Source organism: Mytilus trossulus, chromosome 2 (assembly GCF_036588685.1).
Source record: "Mytilus trossulus isolate FHL-02 chromosome 2, PNRI_Mtr1.1.1.hap1, whole genome shotgun sequence".
Taxonomy (NCBI): Eukaryota; Metazoa; Mollusca; class Bivalvia; order Mytilida; family Mytilidae; genus Mytilus; species Mytilus trossulus.
In genome coordinates, this window is record NC_086374.1 from 29,601,257 (window position 1) to 29,625,340 (window position 24,084).

Sequence of the window (24,084 nt, forward strand, 5' to 3'; positions counted from 1 at the left end):
TAATACGCCAGACGTGCGTTTCGTCTACATAAGACTCATCAGTGACGCTCAGATCAAAATAGTTAAAAAACCAAACAAATACAAAGTTGAAGAGCATTGAGGACTTCAAAAAAGTTGTGCCAAATACGGCTAAGGTATTCTACTTCTGGGGGTGAGAAAATCCTTAGTTTTTCGAAAAATTCAAAGTTTTGTAAACAGGAAATTTATAAAAATGACCATATAATTAATCTTCATGTCAACGTCCACCAGCAGTGGCATCGACCCAGTGGTGTAAATAGTTATCAAAGGTACCATGATTATAATTTAAGGGCATACGATACAGTTACAGGGGAGGTAATGACGTTGCTAACGTAAAATGTTATTTTCGCGACGTCAAACTGTGACATATCGGGGAAAAGATGCATTTTCGACTGATTTTTATCATTCAAACTGATTTAATTTGAAAACGAGTGCATGGATCCCCATTTTTTAAAACGACATTTTGTTTCATTTTTCAGGGAGATTAATTATGTTAACCAAATTTTATAAAACTGTAAACAGTGCAATTTTTTTAGTAATGAAAAATATACAGCAAAAATTGACGTTTTTTTTTTCAATTCATGACCATTTGATAAATATGAGTTATTTTTGAACAAAAAATGCATACATTTTTAGTATACTTAATATAAAATAAAGAAATTACAAATGATTTACAGTAACATAAAACGATTTATGTTTATCTTTTCAGTAAAACGAAAAAGTTATGTCTTTCTTTCGAAATGGAATTAAATACGTCTACAAATCTGAATTTTGAGCAAATATACAAAATGTCGACCTCATTTAACTCAAAAAGTAGCACATGAAGGTATATTTTTGATTACATATTTGATTTAAAAAGGTAAATAATAGCCTATATGCAAATTTTCATCAACTTGTAATTACAGGATCAAAACTGTATCGTAATACAAATCATTTAACAAAAAACGATTTGTGTTTATCTTTTAAAACAAAAAAGTTATGTCTTTCTTTCGATTTTGCGTATTTTTTTACAGAGCTTCTGGGGGTCTTGAACGGCGACCAGACCCCTCACCTAATTGCGAATATATTTTGCCTCACTTTTAAAAGAATCTAGTTAAGTCCCTGTATACAGTAGAAACGAATTCTATAGTAATGAAACTTCGAATGCTTTTGAAGAGAAACTGAAAGACTATAAAGTGATTGTTTTTATGACTGAATTTAAATATAGTGACAGACTAGTTTGAATCAGTGCAGTATCATACTAAAGTAACTTTGTGTTCTATGCCCGTGCAAGGTAACCCCATATGTTCCTTTATTTTCTATTATAAAGGGTCTGAACACGACTTAATGCAAGTTTACTCCTTCAATGTTAAAGATCATATTGCAATACAATAATTGTTGTTGAGTTTTATACCGGGAGATTGGTGGTCTCACTTTAATTTAATCCATGTCAGCCATCTAGTTTTATCTACAAAGAAGAGAGAGTCAGTTTTGCATGTTTTGTATTCTTTTCAATTCACAGATTGGATTCTAATTGCCAACTAATTATATAAGTTAATTCAATTACATGTATTTGATGTCTTAGGTGTGAAAACTTCAATGACATGATTATTGTCAAAATTAGGTTGTAACCTAATCAAATAATAAATATTTTAAATATCAGGTCTTTTAATAGTGTGCTGGTGAACTTACTCTATTCAACATTTTGGACTCAAAGTTTTTATTATAAAGTATATATTTTTGTATAATATATTTATTAATCTCATAGATTCCTTAATTTCATGGAGAGATATTTAACATGTGTCGATCAGTTCAATATATTTAAAGCATATACAGAGCATACATATATCATCAAATGTGAATTCCGTCCGGTCAACTTTATTTTTTTTCTATAAAAATTATATTTTCGAATAACATATTTATAAATCTCCAAAATTCCTTAATTTAATGAAAAAATATGGTAAAATAAAAAAGATATTATCATTGATGTTGTAACCTAATCAAATAATAAATATTTTAAATATCAGGTCTTTTAATAGTGTGCTGGTGAACTTACTCTATTCAACATTTTGGACTCAAAGTTTTTATTATAAAGTATATATTTTTGTATAATATATTTATTAATCTCATAGATTCCTTAATTTCATGGAGAGATATTTAACATGTGTCGATCAGTTCAATATATTTAAAGCATATACAGAGCATACATATATCATCAAATGTGAATTCCGTCCGGTCAACTTTATTTTTTTTCTATAAAAATTATATTTTCGAATAACATATTTATAAATCTCCAAAATTCCTTAATTTAATGAAAAAATATGGTAAAATAAAAAAGATATTATCATTGATGTCGATCATTTAAGAAATAATTCATGGGGGGCTTGAATATATCCCGTGATTTTACCACGGGTTGGCCCTTTATGATAAATATTTTACCCTGAGCGATAGCGAGGGGTAAAATATCGGCATAAAGGGACAACCCGTGGTAAAATCTAGATATATTCAAGCCCCCATGAATTATTTCGATTCTAATAAGACAAATACGGCAATTCTTTTGGATCGATTCACAATATATAATATTTCCCACAGAACGGAACCAAAAGTTAGCGTGCAATAAATTCTAATATTGCACTAGTGCAATAAATCTTCAAAATTCATGACGTCATCAACGTTTAAATCTTAGTTTCAACCTTTCAAATAATATATTGCTATACAATAAAAGGGTTATTGCATGAATATTGGGGAATATTGTCACTCGTAGAACATATATTGCACTCGCAAGCTCGTGCAATATAAAATTCTACTCGGGACAATATTCCCCAATATTCATGCAATAACCCTATAATCTATATCGGCGAATGTGAATTCCGTCTGGTCAACTTTTTTTGAAGAAAAACATTTTTATTTACTATAAAGTTTTTATTTTCATATCAAGTATTTATTGATCTCGTAGATTTCTTATTTTCGTGTAAAAATATCGTAAAACAAATAAGATAGTAACACTTTTTTTTATCAGTTCAATATATTTAATTAACGCGTACATCGGCGAATGTGAACACCGTCTGGTCAACTTTATTTGGAGAAAAACATTTTTTTTTACTATAAAGTCTATATTGTCGTATTCAATATTCATTATTCTCACAAATTCCTGAATTTCATGGATAAACATTGTATTTTAACAAAAGAGATATTAACACTTGTTGTCGAGGAGTTGAATATATATGTTTAGCGTATAACGGCGAGTGTAAATACCGTCCGGTCAAATTTATTTACTCAAAAATATTTTTTTCACCTTATTAATTTGATTTTCATAAAATATATTTTAATATCTTCAAGATTTACAAATATTAAACAAATCTACCAAATAACAAAAAAGTTATGACTATATATATCTCGTCCGGTCAACCGTCCTGTCACTATCCGGGCCAACTTCAAAGCAAGGACCGAAGCTCATAAACTCGGGACATCGGGAAAGTTCGGAGAGACGACAACCTTGCTTCGGAAGTTATATCCGGGCAGTTGTCCTGTCATTGGTGCTTTTCTAGAATAGTTGCGTACAATACGTCCTGAAATATTTGGTTTTGAGACGGCCCCCAGTTTTTATTCTCAATTGCAGTTATCTCCCATTGAAAAATAAAGAAAAGATATTGGTCACGGAGGTGTTCTAATTCTGTCAACACTGTGATATGATATACAATGTGAAGCAATCGAGTAATGGCAATTTATTTCACCTATTTATTTTCATGTATATTTAGTGTTTCCTGCTTAAAGATCAAAGTTCCAACTTATTTAGCCTGTCTTTGCGAAGTCTGAGAAACAGGCACTTGTTTTTTTATCCATGAACATGATCTACAAATCTTTAGTCCACAAATTATTACCATGATTATGAGGTCTTGAAAGGCTATTTATTTTTGCTGATGCCTTACAGGTTGCTGTAAAGCAAACATTAAAAAAGCCTTTCACCTTTCGCTGTAAGTTGTCAAAGCAAAAAATGAAATGGCCTTTTTAACAAGATATCCATCCCAAGTTGAAAATCCGTCATCTTGCTAGTTCGTTTGGGATTTGTGTTTGTACTTATCACATGAGAATACTCCGCATTGACTTCACTATGCTAATACTAGCGTTCAAAATTAGTGCAGAATATGTTTTTTGCAGACAGCCGCGTCCACAAATATTCACTCTGTGGTTAAAGTTTTTGAAATTTTAATAACTTTTTTAAACTATACTGGATTTCTACCAAACTTGGACAGAAGTTTGTTTATGATCATAAGATAGTATCCAGAAGTAAATTTTGTAAAAATAAAATTTCATTTTTTCCATATTTTACTTGTAAATGGACTTAGTTTTTCTGCGGGGAAACATTACATTAGCTCTGTGGTTTGTAGCAAAATTGGACAGAAGCTTATTTATGATCATAAGATACACAATGGAGTATCAAGAAGTAAATTTTGTAAAAAAAAGATCCATTTTTTCCATATTTTACTTTTAAATGGACTTGGATTTACTTCCAGTTATCATTAGATACGTGTAAAGTCTGCAGTTAAAGTTTTTAAAGCATTTATTAGATTAATAAACAATGCTGGATTTTTATCAAACTTGGACAGAAGCTTCTTACAATCAAAAGTTTGTATCAAGAGGAATATTTTTATTGATTTTTTTCCTCATTTTTGTTGAGCCTGCAATTTACAGCAAAAGTAGGCGAGACACTGGGTTCCGCGGAACCCTTACAATTTTTTCTACTCTTCTAATTAAAATAAACATTTCTAAAGATATGTTTACATGGTTTTCATTGTTATTCAAAAGTTATGTAAAAAACTGCCATTTTTCTAATGGTCATTTCAAACTGAAAAACAATTATGAGTAACCTAGGTTGACAATAAAGGGTAATAAAAATTCAAACCTAAGTCAACAGAAAAAAATAGAAAAAAAATTCCATAGGTGAACGACCTACCGCCATAGCAGGATATAAAAAGGAAGATGTGGTATGATTGCCAATGAGACAACTGTCCACAAGAGACCAAAATGACACAGAAATTAACAACTATAGGTCACCGTATATGTCATAATTACTTGGACTAACAAATCTTCTATCATGTCTATTATGAGAAGATGGCAGCAAACAAATGTTTCAACTGTCTCTGCTTGGGACGCTTGTCGTAATTTATAGGGATAGTATTTCTTGTAAAGGAGATTATTTTTGGTTTTGTCAATTATACCTTAAAATATACATGATATATAAGATTATATTTTATTCTATATTCCATGTATATTAGTTATTTAATGTTATTACAATTAACTACTTTATTATATATGTCTCATCAGGAATGCAAATTTTTTTTTTATATACATGACAGATTTATTGACTCTGGAGTATATAATTTACACTCTAGTTATACATGTATTTATCTTGATAAATGTAATACAAAGTACAGTTATCATGGTTATGTAAAAACATAAATTATTTAAGCAGGAAACAGCCATGAGTTTTACTATTTACAAACTTATTTCCAGGCCATGACAGTAAAAGGCTTGTAGAGGAATTTAATTTACATGTACATGTAGCTCAGCTTAGTATAATTGGCAATAAACAACAGAGTTAGAAAACATGATGCTTGTTAAAATCTTTGTTAACATGGGTATTAAAGTATTCTGGAAAGAGCTCTGATAAAATGTGTATACTGCTTGGTAATTCCAGACCCAGGCTGGCCTATTGTATTGTTAAAGATAATCAATTGTTTCCCATTTTACATGTTAACGCCTCATATTGATGATTAAACATGGTATCAGTTTTGTCATATAGTGACCTATTAATGCATTATTTGTCGTTTAATTTCAGGTGGATTGTTTTCTCATAGGCAATCATGAAACAAGCTGTCTTATTGTTGTACATGTTGTATTGTTATAAATAATGAATTGTTTTACATACATGACATGTTACATGTTGGTGCCTCCCATTGCTGGCTATACAGTATTGGTTTTCCTCATTGTTGAAGGTCATGTATGATAAGCCTAAAGATACAAAAAAATGTATGTAACACTTTTAGAAACATATATATATGTGTTGATTTATTTTGAAGATGTAAGACCTACAAGTGATGAAGATCTACCCTAAGATGCCATGTTCTACAGTATCTCCCTGGAAACAGTCCAAGGTCAACAGGCAACTCTGTAGATTCTTAAAGAAAATTAACAAATGTAAAGTAAGTAGACATTATCACTGAACTAGTATATATTTGTTTAGGGGCCAGCTGTAGGATGCCTCCGGGTGCAGGAATTTCTCGCTACATTGAAGACCTGTTGATGACCTTCTGCTGTTGTTTTTTTCTATGTCCGGGTTGTTGTCTCTTTGACACCTTCCCCATTTTCATTCTCAATTTTATTTAACCAATGATATAAATCTCAAGCTGTAACAACAACAAAAAACCTCACAATTTGGCCACCATCCATGTGTATTTATACTCACTGGTAAAATTCTCAAGTTGTATTGCTACAAGATGTAGCATAGAGATCATATATGCACTGTGCTTAAACGGCCGTGGGTAACTTAAGTTACCCACAGCCCAAGATGGCGGACTCTAAACTCGTTGAGATGACAGTTGATACGAAATATACTTTTTGCAACGTTTTTCATGATCTATGTAAATATTGATAGGCTTTTTGAATAAAGAAATCACCTACCATCACTTCAAATTCGTTAATTTTGACTTCACTTTAGCGCAAGGCCAACTTTTAAAAAATGCATAAGATGTCCGTAACTTACAAGTTAAAAATAATCAGACTGTCCGTAACTTTATTTTCGGATGTGGGTAACTTTTTTTCAAAATTGTAAGATTAACATTTTCAACAGTTAAAGGACAATAAACACTATCAAACCCCTTAATCATTACATAGATTTATACAATAGCGATATGCTTCAAACTAAACAAGAGAAAAAGTAAACCAGAGTGTCACGGATATTCCGTTAAATTTGAAAAAAAATATTCCCGGAATAAAACGGGATCTGACGGTACGGCGAAATTTATCTAACATTCTTCTAGCTTTATAGATTGTTTACTGATGAGTCCTTGGCGGAAAAAAAATGACATTCTTTCCTTTAAATTATTCTGAATTGTTAGCCAAAAAGGTATGGTCTTTACTATATCTAGTGTGATTTGTTGTTGATTGTGAGAAAAAAATGCCAATATCTAGGAGTACATTGAAGGCTATATTATTGAACATATGTCAGTTTATTATAGTAATAAAGGTAGATTTAAAATCTTCTAACAGTTTCATTGACCTCAGGGGTTCAATAAGATCGGGTTTCAAATCATACATATCTTCTTTAGAGGTTTGGACTGATTCATCTGTATTTCTGCTAAGGATTGACCTCTTTGAAAGTTACTGACATCATGCTAAAGTTACGGACATCCCTATTGGTATAAGGAAAAAAGTTACGGACAAGTTGTTTTGAAGTTACGGACATCATAAGTGTTTTGGCAAATCGTGCTGTAATCGTTTATTTTGTAGTAACTAACCACGTTTTACATTGCAGAGTTTCCCTAAATGATTTATATAACTTTTTAATTACTGAACATTTATTTTGTATTCATGGTATTGTAATTATATAGGAGCAAACTTCCTAACCGAAGCCAGGCGGCTCCATCTTGGGCTGTGGGTAACTTAAGTTACCCACGGCCGTTTAAGCACAGTGATATGGGAGCCAGCAGATAAACAAAACAAAATATCTATGAATATTAAATTTATCCCCAAAAGAGGTGTGATTGTGAAACAGCTGTGTTTACAATGTTTCACATATTTCAAGCTTGTGATTCTAGGCTATGTTTATCTCTGTGACCATATTTTCAGTGAGTTTTAAACTGGCAAAATTTCAAAAACTAAAACTCAATTAAGTTATTTTGGTGTTGTCTCATTTTGAAATTTTGGAATAGTGTTTAAAAATCTTTCTCTATCAACATGTATATGGCAGGATAAACTAAGGTAAATACAACTTTTTTCCTTTTCAGGTAAACAGAGATGATCTATTTGTTTATTTGTTTATACTGATAACCATAGTAGTTATTGTCTTTATAATTATTTTGGTGTGGACACTAGGAGGGGACAGATGCAATGGACAGAGAACAAAGCAAGCTTTGGTTTGTATACATTTAAGATCATATAATAATGCCATTTTCATTGTAGGCCAGCTTTTTAATATATAATTGTTATGTGCTTTACATAAATGATTTATTTTAATACTACCGTAAAAATTGAAAAAATTTTGTTCGTATATTCAATGGTATAACGTTGGTGTCGTCGTCATCTCCGACGTTTTCATCCGAAGACATTTGGTTTTCGCACTATAACTTTAGTATAAGAAAATAGAAATCAATGAAATTTAAACACAAGGCTTATGACCACGAAAGAAAGATTGGGATTGATTTTGGGAGTTGAGGTCCCAACAGTTTAGGATTTAGGGGTCAAAAAGGGGCCCAAATAAGCATTTTTCTTGGTTTTAGCACCATAACTTCCAAATTAAACTTTGTTTGATTTCATTAAAAATTGAATAATTGGGGTGTTTTGATATGCCGAATCTAACTGTTTATGTAGATTCTTTATTTTTGGTCCCCTGTTCAAATTGGTCTACATTAAGGTCCAAAGGGTCCAAAATTAAACTTAGTTTGATTTTGACAAAAAATGAATCGGTTGGGTTCTTTGATATGCTGAATCTAAAAATGTACTTAGATTTTTGATTATTGTCCCATTTTTCAAGTTGGTCCAAATCGGGGTCCAAAATTAAACTTTGTTTGATTTCATCAAAAATTGATCTACATTAAAGTCCATAGGGTCAAAAATTAAACTAAGTTTAATTTGATTTGAACACAAATTGAATTCTTGGGCTTCTTTGATATGCTGAATCTAAACATGTACTTAGATTTTTGATTATGGGCCCAGTTTTCAAGTTGGTCCAAATCAGGATCCAAAATTATTATATTACAGTGTTCCAGCTAGGATCTCAAAAGGGCAGGGTGCCAATACTGAAAAAGGACATTAAACGTGTGATATGATAATATGAAAAGGGCATGTTTTAATAAAGATATTAATCCAACATTGTGTTTATTCGTTGAAATTCACTGGTTTTACAAGAACTATATCATTTGCCCATGTAGAACTCCATATTTCTATATATGCAGCATCTTTTGAAAGGTGTCCTGCTTCATTCTGTTTCTATGGTCTGACACACTTTACCAGTTTCACCTTTCTACCTAAACTGTACATGTGCTTAATGGCAATACAGCACAAAACAGCTGTGCTCAGTAAATGCACAATGTTAGGATAAAGCAACAGTGAAAATTGTATTAGAAATAAAGAAAACAGAAAAAGATGACCAAGGCACCCTTCCAACACTGCTACTAAGACCCTCTTTAACTTTACCCATAACTCAAAATACGTAAACATATATATTCTTAAGCGAGAAGTATATAGACATATTTTAGAATATGTTAAGTAGGTTACTCAATGCTAGGAAAAAAATCAGATTCAGTTATCTTTCTTTTTCGGGTGTGCTCCTTTTTTGGAGGATTATACACAGTACGTAGAAGAAGATGTAAATATGCAGAATAGTAGTTGGATCAACTTAAATCATTGCTTTTTACAATATACAATGCATATTCACTTTTACTACCAACTGATAAATTAAAACAATCTTTACCATTCAGTGATAACAAGCACTTTTTTTACATTTTAATATTTTATGATGTATTTAAATGAGTAGTTTATATTGTTGCAAACTCCATTAGAAATTTGAATTGAGATCAGTTCTGGAATAAGGGAAAGGGGGATGTGAGAAAAAAAATGGGGGGGGGGGGGGTTGCAATTTTTCTCATTTCAGATTTCATAAATAAAAAGATAATTTCTTCAAACATTTTTTTGAGAGGATTAGTATTCAACATTCAACAGCATAGTGAATTGCTCAAAGGCAAAAAATAAATTTAAGTTCATTAGACCACATTCATTCTATGTCAGAAACCTATGCTGTGTCAACTATTTAATCACAATCCAAATTTAGAGCTGAATCCAACTTGAATGTTGTGTCCATACTTGCTCCAACTGTTCAGGGTTCAACCTTTGCGGTCGTATAAATCTGTGCCCTGAGGAGCATCTGGTTTGTTGTTGGGTTTGTTTTCTAGGTGTTTTTTTTTGGGGGGGGGGGATGACTTTTGATCCATCTCATGATCAAATTCCAGGTCCAAGTTTCAACCCTATCACACCAATTGTTCTGTCTTTCATATTTTAAAGCCCCTACTGCTAGGTGAAGAGGGCAGTATGTATTAGTTAACCTTGTCTGTACATCTGAAAAAAAAATTCTGTTCACTAACTTTAGTTTGCCTTAACCAAAGGTTATAAAACATATACACAATGCTTATTACATGTACCATTAAACACAGACATGACTGATCAAATTTTGGTGGCATCACTTAAACATCCACCACAAATAGATCAAGAGTCTGAAAAGACCATATTTTGTTTACTGGTCGAGCACACATTTTACTCACAGGTAATAAGACTTGACTTTATCTTGACAGTCCTTAAAATAACTCGACTTTGGTGTCTACTTTACTTAATAAGTCTGATTCAGGACCTCATAATCTCGGTATAGTCTGAAATGGTCTTGACAAATGCTTGACCAGCTTCAACCAGTCTCAGTCTCCACCAGTCTTGACCTTTAAATTTAGTCCAAACTGGTCTGAATCAGCGCATCTAACCCTATATTATATTGATCTTACAAAATTCCTGGTAATTTGGTAAGTTGATTCATTGCTGTCAAAAATCTAGAATTTTCAGTTTTTTAAAATTCAGATAATTATTTCTATAACTTTTTCAAATCAACATGGATTTTCTTTACATTACATTACAGCTATCTCAATTTTACATTGAGCTTAGATAATCCCAGGTTGTTTGGTAGTTTGATTTACTGCTGTCTATTTAAGGGTTTAATCAAAAGGTAAAAAAAGCGAGAATTTTCAGTTGGGATTTAACTCAGAAAGTCACCTTTAATATTTTTTTTAACTTTTCCAAAAAGACTTGAATTTTCATAAAACTATATAGTTATATCTCAATTATTGATCATACAGATTGCCAGGTTGTTGGTAGTTTGAGGTATATCTGTCAAATTTAAGGAATTAATTAATAGGTAGAAAAAAAGAGCATATTCAGTTCACACTAAATTCAGATAGTCACCTTCAACTTTTTTTATAACTTTTTCAAATCAACTTGGATTTTCAGAGTTTGAGGATAATCAGCATAAAGCATTAGAACATGTGCCCTTTGTAGGTCCCTAATTTTCAGTCATAACTCATGCCAGTTGTAAAACTAATCTAATCAGTGATTAACGTGTGGGAACCAGAGATTAGTTAACTGGTGAATTTAAGATATTTTAGCAGTAGTTTTGGTGTTCCTTGTAGCTGTAGACTAAATTATCTAAGCAAGATTAAATGACTATTTTTACCCATTAAATATGGCTTTATGCATTTTTATTTCCAAGACCCCAGAAACAGCTGAACTATTGCAAACCAAATCTGGATAAAAATGGTCTTTGATGCATTTGGGTTTTAGCATGTCAATATCATTCTAGTCTATTTACAATTGTTGCTACAATGACTAAACACAGAACATAGGGGTAAAATGCAGCTATTTGGAAAACGGTAGACAAAAGAGGAAAATCCAACAGGAATATTTTTTGACAGGTGTATTATGTGTATGTGTAACGGTTTATTTCTTCCTCTGTGATATTTTATCCTGAGGATAATTTGTCACTGTAATTTATTTCCAGGCATGGTATTTCACAGGTAGAATTTTTCCAGAGGAGTGAAAATCTATCTGTGTTATGCAGATAGTATGTACCGGTATATATTTGCCGTATCATATTTCACAGAACCTTGTGAAATATACTCTAGTATGGAAGTTACTTGCAATCAATATATACCTGACTTTAATTGTAAAATGTTTCACTAAGGTAGAACAAATTTGCATAATTTATCAAAGGGAGGTAATTATATATGAGCAATTTATATCTTAAAGATATTAATATAATATATTCCTGAATCTATTTCATAGTGAAATTTTTCCTTGAATCTTATTTTTTATATATTCATTTATATAACAAGATGACTAACAACATAAATATTTAATAAGACAGATATTATTTCACAGGTAAATACTATCCAGCTGTTAAAATTGCTTTTTTACCAATATATTGTTATGCTATAATTTATCTGATTTCCATATAAATAACAACAACATATTTGTCCCCAGACTATTTATATAGTTAATAATATTATCATAATCAAATCTTTCCATTACTGTTATTAAATAGTAGTAATGCAACTATATTTCTACCTTTACGTTTTAATCTATATTTGTACTGAGATCTGAAACAACTCACTTTTACATGTATTTCACTTACCTTATTTAATCATGATATTATTTCACAATTATGATCTTTGAAATTATTTCTGGTTTTCTTTTCTATGTTTAATGATAATTTTCTTTTAAAAGAATGATATTTACTGAAATTTTTTTAGGAAATTTTTTCAATGATAATTTGTGAAATAATTCCCATTAAAATACATTTTTTTTTACAAAATAGGTTTAATTCAAATACATTTTTATTATTTCATAGTATTTGTAAAGGATAAGTTTTTCTAATAACTATTCAATAAGTTAACTACCCAGATAGAATTTCACGGCAAAGGAAAAAAAATCCCAGGGAAATATTTTCCTCCGGATAAAAAAATAACAACAACTACTGTGACATTTTTTCCTCCGGAACAAATTTCACCCGGATATAATTTTGCTTTACATATGCAGGCTCTTATGAGCATTTGGTCATACCTAGTTAGTGACAACTATTTCATGTGTAATTATGTTGTTTATTGTAGTGTAAAGAGTATAACAATGGAGTTATAACAGGAGATTTATGTTACAGTATTTGTATTGAGAAGTCTATTCCTCTTCATTATTGTGAGTCAGAGACCCACAGTGATATTGTAAGTAATATTATGTTGTATTGCTGTGTTTCAGAGATCTATAAATCTTAAGGGTAAAGTTTCAAAACCCTTATACATATGGTTCTCACTTAATATCTATCTCTTCCAAGGTATATTACTACAGTTGAAAGTTCAAACAAAATAGTGCAGTGAAGTGATCTGTCAATTTTATGTCATTTATTGATTACTAATTATACTTTGATTTTAAGGTGGAATGGGAGTTCAAACAAAAAATTGTATTTTTTTAATATGTTGCCAAAGTGCAGCTTATAGTATGATAGGTTTCAAAACTACAATAAAAAGGATAGGTCACCTAGCTTGTTTTCAAGCTACAGATTTGTGAAAAAAATGACAAATTTGATATGGATTATACAGAGAAAAAGCATCATAATGTGAATAGAATGTAACTAAATGATAGAGTTTGATTTGAATTGAGACGAGAGTCTAATAAAATGCTTTCAGAGTTTCAAAAGAAAAAAATGTTTTTTCCCCACTTTAACATTTAATAGAAAATTTACCTGAAGATTCCTTTGTAAATCATACTTTTCCTCCTTAATAGGCAAAGTTTCCTTAAATTTGAAATAAAGCATAAATGTTCTACTTTTGTATAAAAAATAAGCGATGATAAACTATGATTACAATCCTTACACTCATTTGGTCATTTAAATGAAAATTCTTATTCAGCAAGTTGATTTCTACAGAACTGTAACCATGGTAACATATGATATTTTTGTTAACAGACCTACAGACATCAGGAATCACTTATTAAGATACAGAAGAACCCTGCTGCAGAACCTCTACCTTATCCTATATCATTAGAAACATTCCAAGATAAAGTGTTCCACTTTCTACAGTACAACCTTGGAGAAATAGACTCCCCACAGTTATTAGATAGAGTTCTAGGGTTTACAGACTTCAATGCAAATGGAGAGGTACTGTATATTACATATAGTTATCTGAAAAACCCACAAACCAATTCCCAAGCTAAAAAATGTTATGATATGGGAGAATCAGTGTTCATTATGGAAAACCTCTAAGGGAACAACCATTTAACTTTAATCGCTGGGGGTTTTAAGTTTTTTTATGCTATCGATCAAATATTTTTTCTTCAGTATTTAATACCTGTCCTTCCGTATTTTGCTTTCATAATCCGGAAAAAAGTCATATTTGCCAGTCATGTCCTAAACTGAAACTATAATGTCCTAAACTTTTAATTGGGATTTAGGTCAAATTTTATTTTTCAACATTAATAATTTCGGTCATTTCATTGAGATCGACTTTCAAAATCGCCATTTTGAACATATTTTTGTTTTGTTATCGACTTCCTGTAATTAAACTGCCACTCCAATAAAGTGTTATAATCCTGAGGGCCCTCCTAATAACTATATTAATGCCTCTGGGAGCTATTGGCTAATGATTGCTAATCTCTTTACCTGTGTTTTTAATTCACACCTGGCAATTAATCACAAGCTCCAAACTATTATTATAAAGAAATAAAAATTCCATACGAACTGGCTTCATTATTTAATTACTCAACAGGTCAGACAATTGTCAATTATGATTTAAAATCAAATAAAAACTTGTTTAATTTTGTAGAAAATTTTTTTTTACTTCTCACACACGTGCTTTGTTTACTATGTAATACGCATGCTTGAAATTCTCTTCCACAGATTTAGACAATTAATCGTAAATTTAAAATAATTTCATCCTAAATAAAGCTAGCGCAACTATTTTAATTAATATTCTTACACTATGAAAGGTAAAATATTAAAAAGCCGATGATTTCCTGTGATTTGGATAAACAAAACTAATCCCGGAAATGAGTCCGGAATTGTTCGTTTTAGTATTGTCGCAGTACATCCGGTTTGAATTTTGACTTCAGAATCGAAAGAAAAGTAAGCGATAACTGAGAATATTATCGTTTTGAGTCATTAAAATCATTTTGTTTTAAACTGTTGTCTTCCCTTAATTGCCCTTGATCGATTTTTGGAAAATGGTAGGACAAATCATGAAGTGAATGCGATGCAACAGTGAAACAAGTTTGTTGATGCTATGAACATGACGATCGAGTATGAGCATACTAATAATGAGTCTCATGCAGTAATGTGATTTTGGCAATCATCTTTTGAAAAGGGGCATCAACTTTTAAGTTGTTTGAAAATGACCGAAATTAGGTGAAAAAATTTCCGGATCCTTGTTTCATATGTCTGTGTATCTGTACAAAATCAGTTTCCATTCTCCAACTTTAGTTTGTCTCAATCAAATGATAAGAAACTTACTGTGAATTAATTTATTTACATACACGTGGGTACCAATTTTCGTGGATTAACGAAAACTTGTATATTCTTGGATATTTCATTTCGTTGTTTTGCTGAAGTCTGCATACAAACCTATAGATGGAAAATGCATCATTCGTTGAACATTTAATTTCGTGGTTTAACTGTATCAACAAAATGCAGGAAAATTGTTATCTAAGGAATAATAATGAATCCACAGTACACACAATGCTCATAACCATAAAACACAGATCAAGTCTGAATTTTGGTGGCTTTACTAACTGTTCTGGAGTGGTATGCCTCTTTATAACTTTATATGCAAGCAGGGTCATCATCTTTGTTCCATGGACACATTCTCAATTTATTTCCTTTTTAGAAACCAATGATCCATTGGAATAATTAGTTGCATATTTTAATTCCAGATGAATTATGCTGAGTGCAATACTCTGTGGCAGCTACTTCATACTAGAGAATTTTTTATTCTGCTGATCTTTCAAAATGAGGCAAGTTTTCCTAAGATAAATGGAACTTGTGGAAGTGCCTATGCCTATGATTACATTCCCAGTTCACCATTGTATCAGAAAAAAAGTGATGTTAATCCTGTGATGCAGTACTTCTTTCCAAATTATAATCAGTGGATGTTACCTACATGGGAGAAGAGAGCTCAGATAGCTATAGGACTGTTGGAATTGTCCTCCATTTTGACAGAATCGTTCAGTACAAAGTTTTACATGTGTGATATAAAACATACTAACTTTGGTGTGTCAAAAGATTTTGAAGCTAAAGTTGTCAACTTAGAGAGTGTTATGTCTGAACAACAGCTGCTACATTCAGGTGGTAAAAAACGCTGTTATTTCGATAGCGAATGTTCCTATGGTATCGGGTGCAGTATGTCATGTGATGTAAATTCCCGTACATGTTCAAATGTCCCGAGGAGACCTGCAGTGTCTTTTATTTGTGATATATTGAAAGATTATGTTTTATTTGACTCCCCAGAGAATTGCAAGTTTCTATTTGAATCGTTAATTTCACAATGTCAGTCCTTGACATCACTTAATCATACTATAAGTCACAATGTTATACCTAACAAGATCAAAGACATACTGTGGAACCAGGTTAAAAATAAACCAGTAGATTGGTTAAAACCTAGAAAGAAAAGAAGTCTAGTGCAGAAAAATGTACCTTTGAAAAAAGTAAACAAGAAATTACGAGTATAACAGAAACTGAAATTCTTAAATTTCTATTATACAAATGTTTATTTTGGAAAAACAAATGAGCCATGAAGCAAATTATTTTTCATTTGAAATGATAACTTGACAAGAATTTGTGTAGAAAATGAATGATGTGTACAACTTAAAAAATGTATGTACATTGTAATAAGCTATGTTTTTTCAAAATTTCTTAAAAATAATCAATGAACAGGTTGATCATCAGTGATTTGCTTGTGGTTGTCGAATGACTTGAACCCATGTGAAAAATGGCAGCCAAAAAGTAGTTGAAGCTAATTGCTGATTGTATACATATATACATTGTAATTAAGTAAAATCAAAAGCTTCCTTCAGCTTGATTGAACTTTCCGTCCAGCTACCTCAGGCATGAAAACATGTGATTTTAATGTTGGTGTGTGATCTAGTCAAACTTTTATTATAATTGTAATGCTGTTCTATTAAAACATACATGTACATGGTACCCAGGTTAGGCACTTTAAAATAGAATTTACACCTACATGTATAAGGGCACATTCAAATAGAATTTACACCTACATGTATAGGGGCACTTTCAAATATCATTGTACAAAATATATAGTTAAACCCACATGAAGTTGAGATTGATAAGTTTACTCCCTGGGACCCATGTATGTTTTTACAACAGTTTAAATGTATACGGTTGTATGTTCATTATTTTTACTATGAATGAATGAAATGCAGTAGGATGTCAGTTATAAGTCTTGGTGAAGGCATTGATACAATGTATAGGAGAGTTTGCATTTTAGGCAACTGATTACACGAGGGGACATAAAGTAATTGAACAATAAACATATCCATTACCATATTATAATTTTAGAGTAATACAATTTCAATTGAAAAGCATGCATAGTACAAATTCATATGAAGTACGAAAACATATGATCTGATGAAGAATTGGAATGAGTGAGAAAAATGTATTTACACAATGGTCGTAGATAAGGAAGATAAAATCATAATATGAAAATAGATCAGATGAATAAACAGCCAGTTCTAGCATACAGAACTTCTTTTATTTTAATTTCGAATGTAACAATATATATAGCCATAATCTGCCCACGAACAAAAATTGTCTTAATGTTATGACTAAACATTACAGTTGTTTGATTGCCGTATTTATAGATTATTTATGTTTTTTTAAACGAGATGCTTTTTCTCATTCTCATCTCATCGAAGGGCGGAGCCCTGAGATGAGATGAGAATGAGAAAATGCATCGAGTTTAAAAAAACATAAATAATCTATTTATCGCTATTATTTGTATTTCGAATATCATTTTATTTAAATTTCAGTAAAAAAATTTATCTTATACGATGATGATGCATTTTCTTTTGTGGTACATTTTACTACTTTTTTTGGGCGTAGGCTCATTTGATATAAATATGTAGTCACTCAGGTAGTTCATTCATTCGAAAAAAGATGTCTCATCTGACCATCCAGCGTGTTCAAATATGACGAAGACCATTTTCACTGTTGATAAACTGTAATTTGGTGTTTCTACGTATCAAAATGAAGTAAACGGTTGAATATTTAATGTATTTTCAAAGCAGACGAAGAAATATACATGTATGAAAAAATGTACATGCAAACAGACCTACGATGATTTGAAGTAGACTTATGTGTAAAAGGACATTTTTTATTTGTTAAAACCTGAATTGATTACTTTTATTAACTTCCAATACATTATTTAACGGCGAAATTCACGGTAAAATATTAAAACGAGAAATCAAATTTCAGCGCAGTCATCAGATAACATTTTTTTGTATAGTTCCGGCTAATCTTTTCTGATTGACCGACACTCCAGCGCATGAATTAGGTTAATACGCTGTTGCTAAGGACCTTGGAAACTAGCGATAATTTTCATTCTCACTCTACACAAGTGGTATGAAAATTATCACAAAAAAACATCAAAGGAAAAATACAGATAATAGCGATAATGTTGTATAAATGTACATATTTATATTAAGAAACAATTATTTATAGAACTACATGCATGATATTACCTCAATGAGCTGCTTTGAAATCCTTTGATATTTGATTTAATTATAATATCTGTTTGAATAATTATATTTGAATGTTATATCTATCAGGATTATTGACAATAATATATTTGTAACTAGATAATGCAGCGGGCAAGACCATTTAGTACCTAAACTAATGTTTTATTCAAGTTGTTTATACTTTATCCATTCCATGCACTCAGGTATATTGTTATTAATAGTCCTCTTGTTAAAATTTAACAAACTTTATCCTGGGTATATGTTGATTTGTTTCGTTTGTCATTGACCAAATTATTCCAATGTCTTACATAAAGTTTTAGTCATTTGCCAAAAAAATAAATAACAAACATTCAGAAATAGGTCAAATAAGATGAATCTTTGCTGCTTGCATTAATTGTACAATAAATTATAAAAGGAATAGCATTGATTGAAAAGGATTGTTTTGATAGAAAATATTAGTGAGTTATCTCCCCTTGAGATTGCAAAACATTTTGTCTTGACAAAGTATAAACTAACACGTTAGATAGATCTAATTAACGTGGTTTGGATGCCATTTGCAAACCATCAATATGAAATAAAAAGTAATATTTGTTATTGAATAACTCTCCTAGATTAGTAAACTATGTTTTAATTGGTTCGTTATGTAATTTGTTGTTGATCAGATATGACTCTCTTTTGCATGGTTTATGACACCATTAAATAAGGGGGAAACAAAATAGAATAATCTCTCTTTTCCCTTTCCGTCATGGCATCAAACAAAACGTAAATGCTGTTTTTAACAAATAATGGGACTTATTACTGATTTTTAATGAATGTTGGTAAACAAAATGTAGATTTTATTCCACTTATTTACCATGCCCATTTCTGTTGATATTCAATGTACTGTAAATTCAGAAATGATTGTGAGGTTTTTATCAATGCAAGTTATGCAACTGAATGAGCATAGCAATAATAAGTTACAATTGTTTGCAGATTTTCATAAAATCGCAATGATTTATCACGCTTTTCAGACTTTCAGTCCATTCTTCAAAATAATAAATGCATGTAATAATTTCTGAATTTATAGTTGTTATTCAGATGTATGAAAATGTATGATATTTGTTAAAACATATATTGTATCAGTCCACAGAAGGTGAAATTTCCTGATCCTCAAAATTATTGTGAAAAAGTTACATCTACTACTCAAATGCAAAAAATGTAATGTTTAAGATTTAAAAATGTTTGTTAATTTTCTGGTATTTTACTGTTACTACGCATTTGTGACTTGTTGTCTTCAGTTATTTATTTATGTTTTGTTATTTATATTATTTATGTTTATGGAAGATTCTTTATAAAATGTGTATTGTTGAAGACAATATGTTGAAATATTACTGTAACATTTTTTGTTTGTTTGTGTTATTGAGTTTTTGTCTCCTTGTTGTGTAATACACATTTTTTTTCTATACTGATCCTGATCAGGGATGGTGTCAGTGTATAAACTGTAGTGCATTTGTGATATCTTCATTGTCTCATATAATTGATAACTTTCAAGATTGGTAAATTCTTTATCGAAGATAAAGAACAAAACATTATTATACCCCACACAACGAGTTGCAGAGTGTTGAAAGTTTTTGACCTGTCTGTCTGTCAATCCTGTTGTTGTCATCGATCATCTAAACTCCTCTGAAACCACACAACAGAATTTCATGAAACTTTGTAAATAATAAGCGCATACTATGTAGATGTGCATATTGACAGGAAATTATGATTTAATTTTTGTTTTCTTAGAGTTATTTTAGTTGTCCAGTGAAAATGTGGGGTCGTGGGGTATATGTGAATGCACTCACTAAGGTTCTTTAATTATGTAGACACAATGGAATTTAGGTAGCGTCTGTTGGTTGTTACATATTTTTTAAGCATTTTATAATATTATCTTCTATATCTCTTATTCAGCATACTGCCAGTATTTCATGTTTAAGAATGAATGACCAAAAGTCATCCAATCAGCCAACATATTGATATCCTGCAATAATTTAATTTTGAATGTAACACGTCTCCTGATTGGCTGATGTTATTTTGTTATGAGCCCATAGACATAATTCAGTCATTTGACATACATGTATGTTATTCAGTGTGCACCAAATTTTTTATGTTATTTCTTCATAGACAGAAAAAATATTACAGTCATTCCTTAAATGTTTATTTGCATCTGCTCTTTAAAAGGAAAAGATATGATTAAGGCTATTTTTTGCCTGTTTGATTGGAAAGTAAAAAAGTAATAATCTATCACAATCTGATTAAAATTCATATTCTTTGCCCACGCTTCCCTAACAAGGATTTGATAACGCTCCCTTCTACTTTCTATTTGAAGGCCTTTATAAGTCCTCTGGTCTTATTGTAATGATATACACCTTCTAAAATTTGAAAGTTGTAATTTAATTGACTGATGTTTCAATTAATTATCAGAAAATAATGTAGAAAATAGAGTTGATAGATCCTAAAGTGAGAAGGGACACATGATTTGTATTTTTAAATAGATTGAATCTATCAAATATCATTCTTGAGTGTAGCTGCAGAACCGTAGCTCTTATGTCCGTATGCTATATTTTGACTATTTGCGTACCATATGGTCCTCAAATAGTCAAAAAATAGCATAAGGACATAAGAGCTACGGTTCTGTAGCTATCTTGAGTGTTGACCTAAGTCTTTATGAGATGAATGTGTTTGCTTATGGTTTTGCATGACATATTTTCTTCCGGCATGGAATCTTTGAACTTTTTATTAATATTGAGATATGGGGCCATAAATGTACCTAAACATTGTTTTACTGTAATAGATATTTTCAGTAAAGCTTTGGCTCATATTTAAGTTTGCCAAAAATAAGTATAAAATAGGTATTTTAGCCCTCACTTTTCTTCAGGCATGGAATCTTTGAACTTTTTATTAATATTGAGATATGGGGCCATAAATGTACCTAAACATTGTTTTACTGTAATAGATATTTTCAGTAAAGCTTTGGCTCATATTTAAGTTTGCCAAAAATAAGTATAAAATAGGTATTTTAGCCCTCACTTTTCTTCAGGAATCGAATCTTTGAAACCAAGTTATTAATATTGAGATATGGGGCCACAAATGTACTAAAAACAATGTTATAGTGTAACAGATATTTTTAGTAAGGCTTTGGCTCATATTTAATTCTGCCAAAAAATAATTTAAAATAGATATTTTAGCACTAACATTTTTAGTTTCATAATTAGTTCATAAGTGAATTATAAATTAGTCTTGTATTTTAGATGGTTGAGATTCAAAATAGCTCATGCTACTTTATTCAAATGGATATTACATAATTTAGATGAAAGTGTTGTATTTTATTAGGTTTTATTGTTTGTTGATACATATGTATCTTTTTTTTAGCAGTTTTATCACATAATATTTACCTTATCTAGTCAAGAAAGTGTTCAAACTTTTTCCCAGTGTCCTATACTTGAGATGTTTGTTGGACTTTAAAGTATTTGTTTTTACAAGGTTGCCATTATTCCATATATAGAAGAGCAAGGATATGATCCTTGAATATGTATGTGTAGTTTATATGATATTTATCTATATTCATGTGATATATAAGTCTTAAAAATTTATATATCCATTTGTCTCGCTGTACAAAGATTGTATTTTTTGGGGTCAAAATGGTCTTCTTTTAAAATTTTCTCAGTACCACTGCCAATTCATAATTTCAGAAGAAAATAATTTTTTTTTTTTTTATATTTTATCATTTGTACTTTCCTTTTGTTTTCTTTGTGTACCTTTTTAATCGGGGACGTTGGAAAAAGAGACCACACATGATTAAAATTCCAGGGCCTCAGGTAGACTAATAGTAATTCATATGCATTTCCAAAACAGATATTTTCCTCCAAAAAATAAGTTCTTATTAATATTGTTTGTCTCTTGTAAAAATGTTTGGTTTTGAAATTATTTTTTTTCTAAGGAAAATTCAGTTGAATCACTAAAATGTTGAATTGACAACAATGTTAATATACAGAATGATGACATTGTTTTTTTTTTTAATATTCATAACAAATAATCAAGGATAACATTTAATGTAAAATTTAACCCTTGCTTCAAAATAAATGTCTGAAAATGGTTTTTATACGCCCATTGTCTATTAGACGGGACGTATTATGGTATACCGTTGTCCGGATGTCCGTCCGTCCATCCATCGTCCACACTTCAGACAATAACTCAAAAACACTTTCACCAATTTCCATGAAACTTAAGTGAATTGTTTATATCTATTGACGTAAGCTCCCTTTCAATTTTTTATAAATTTCAGATTTTAAGTTTTGGATATTTGGGGCTTTATTCATAAAAAAGGTGGATTTTTAACACTTCGGACAATAACTCAAAAAGGCTTTCACCAATGTCCATGAAACTTTGGTGAATTGTTTATATCTATTGATGTAAGCTCCCTTTCAGTTTTTATAAATTTCAGATTTTATGTTTTGGATTTTTGGGGCTTTATTCATAAAAAAAGGGGGATTTTTAACACTTCGGACAATAACTCAAAAAGGCTTTCACCAATGTCCATGAAACTTTGGTGAATCGTTTATATCTATTGATGTAAGCTCCCTTTCAATTTTTATAAATTTCAGATTTTACATTTCCGTGTTATGAATTTTTATGCTTAAAAAAGGGGGGATTTTCAAAACTAACACTTTCACTAAATTTTATGCAACTTTGATAAATTGGTTATATCTATTGACATAAGCTCCCTTTCCATTTTTATAAATTTTAGACTTCTAGTTGATCATATAAATTCATTTAAAGCATAAAAGACAAGTTAAAAGAGCAACAGGCGTATCATGCGCTTAAGCGCAACCCTTTATTTAAATTAACGTTTTCAAATATACTCTGAAATGTACTATCTTTCTTCAGTATATTCTGTTTTCTTATATTTGTGTGAAAATATTGAAGATTTAAATATCAAGTTATTGATGTGTTGAGGTTTGATTTTCATGCTATTTGTATGTTGAAGACTTGATTATCACATTATTGATATGTATAAAGATATGTAGTTCAGTTATTCTTCAGCAAGGTTGTGAAGAAGTAATGTAAATTGAGATTTAAGATAAAATGATATAAGGTGTGAAGACTGCCAGGGAAAATAACTGTGTAGATGTTTTTTTAATAGAAATTATATAAAGATATAAATATGTATTCACTATTGCCAGGGGGAATGTAAGTAATACTACCAGGTAGTAGGCTACATTACTTGTTATTAAATTATTTATTATTATACCATTTTTTTTTATTATTTCATTTTAGGATTACATTAAACATTTAAAAAAAAAGGACTTCCCATCCAACTTAAATAAACCTGACAAATACTGAAGATTTTTTAATTTTTTCGTGGGTTCCAATTTTTGTGGTTAAGGGAATTTTACATATTTGTGATTATTTAATTGTGTGGTGTTGCCCAAGTCTGCATACAAGCCTATAGAAAATTTGTTATTTGATGAAAATTTAATTTCGTGGTTCACCCGTTTCCATGAAATCCAACAAAAATGA

The 24,084-nt window shown here is 30.6% G+C and overlaps 1 protein-coding gene across 1 annotated transcript; it reads left to right on the plus strand.

Annotated features, from left to right (window-relative positions):
• The first annotated feature begins 3,588 nt into the window (after nt 1-3,588).
• Nucleotides 3,589-23,217, plus strand: LOC134706947 (divergent protein kinase domain 1B-like). The gene is made up of 6 exons (XM_063566329.1): nt 3,589-3,711; nt 6,078-6,200; nt 8,004-8,132; nt 12,918-13,025; nt 13,766-13,957; nt 15,724-23,217. Exons 2-6 carry the CDS (start codon nt 6,096-6,098, stop codon nt 16,516-16,518), a joined length of 1,329 nt encoding a protein of 442 aa, XP_063422399.1. The 5' UTR covers nt 3,589-3,711; nt 6,078-6,095; the 3' UTR covers nt 16,519-23,217.
• The last annotated feature ends 867 nt before the right edge of the window (nt 23,218-24,084 follow it).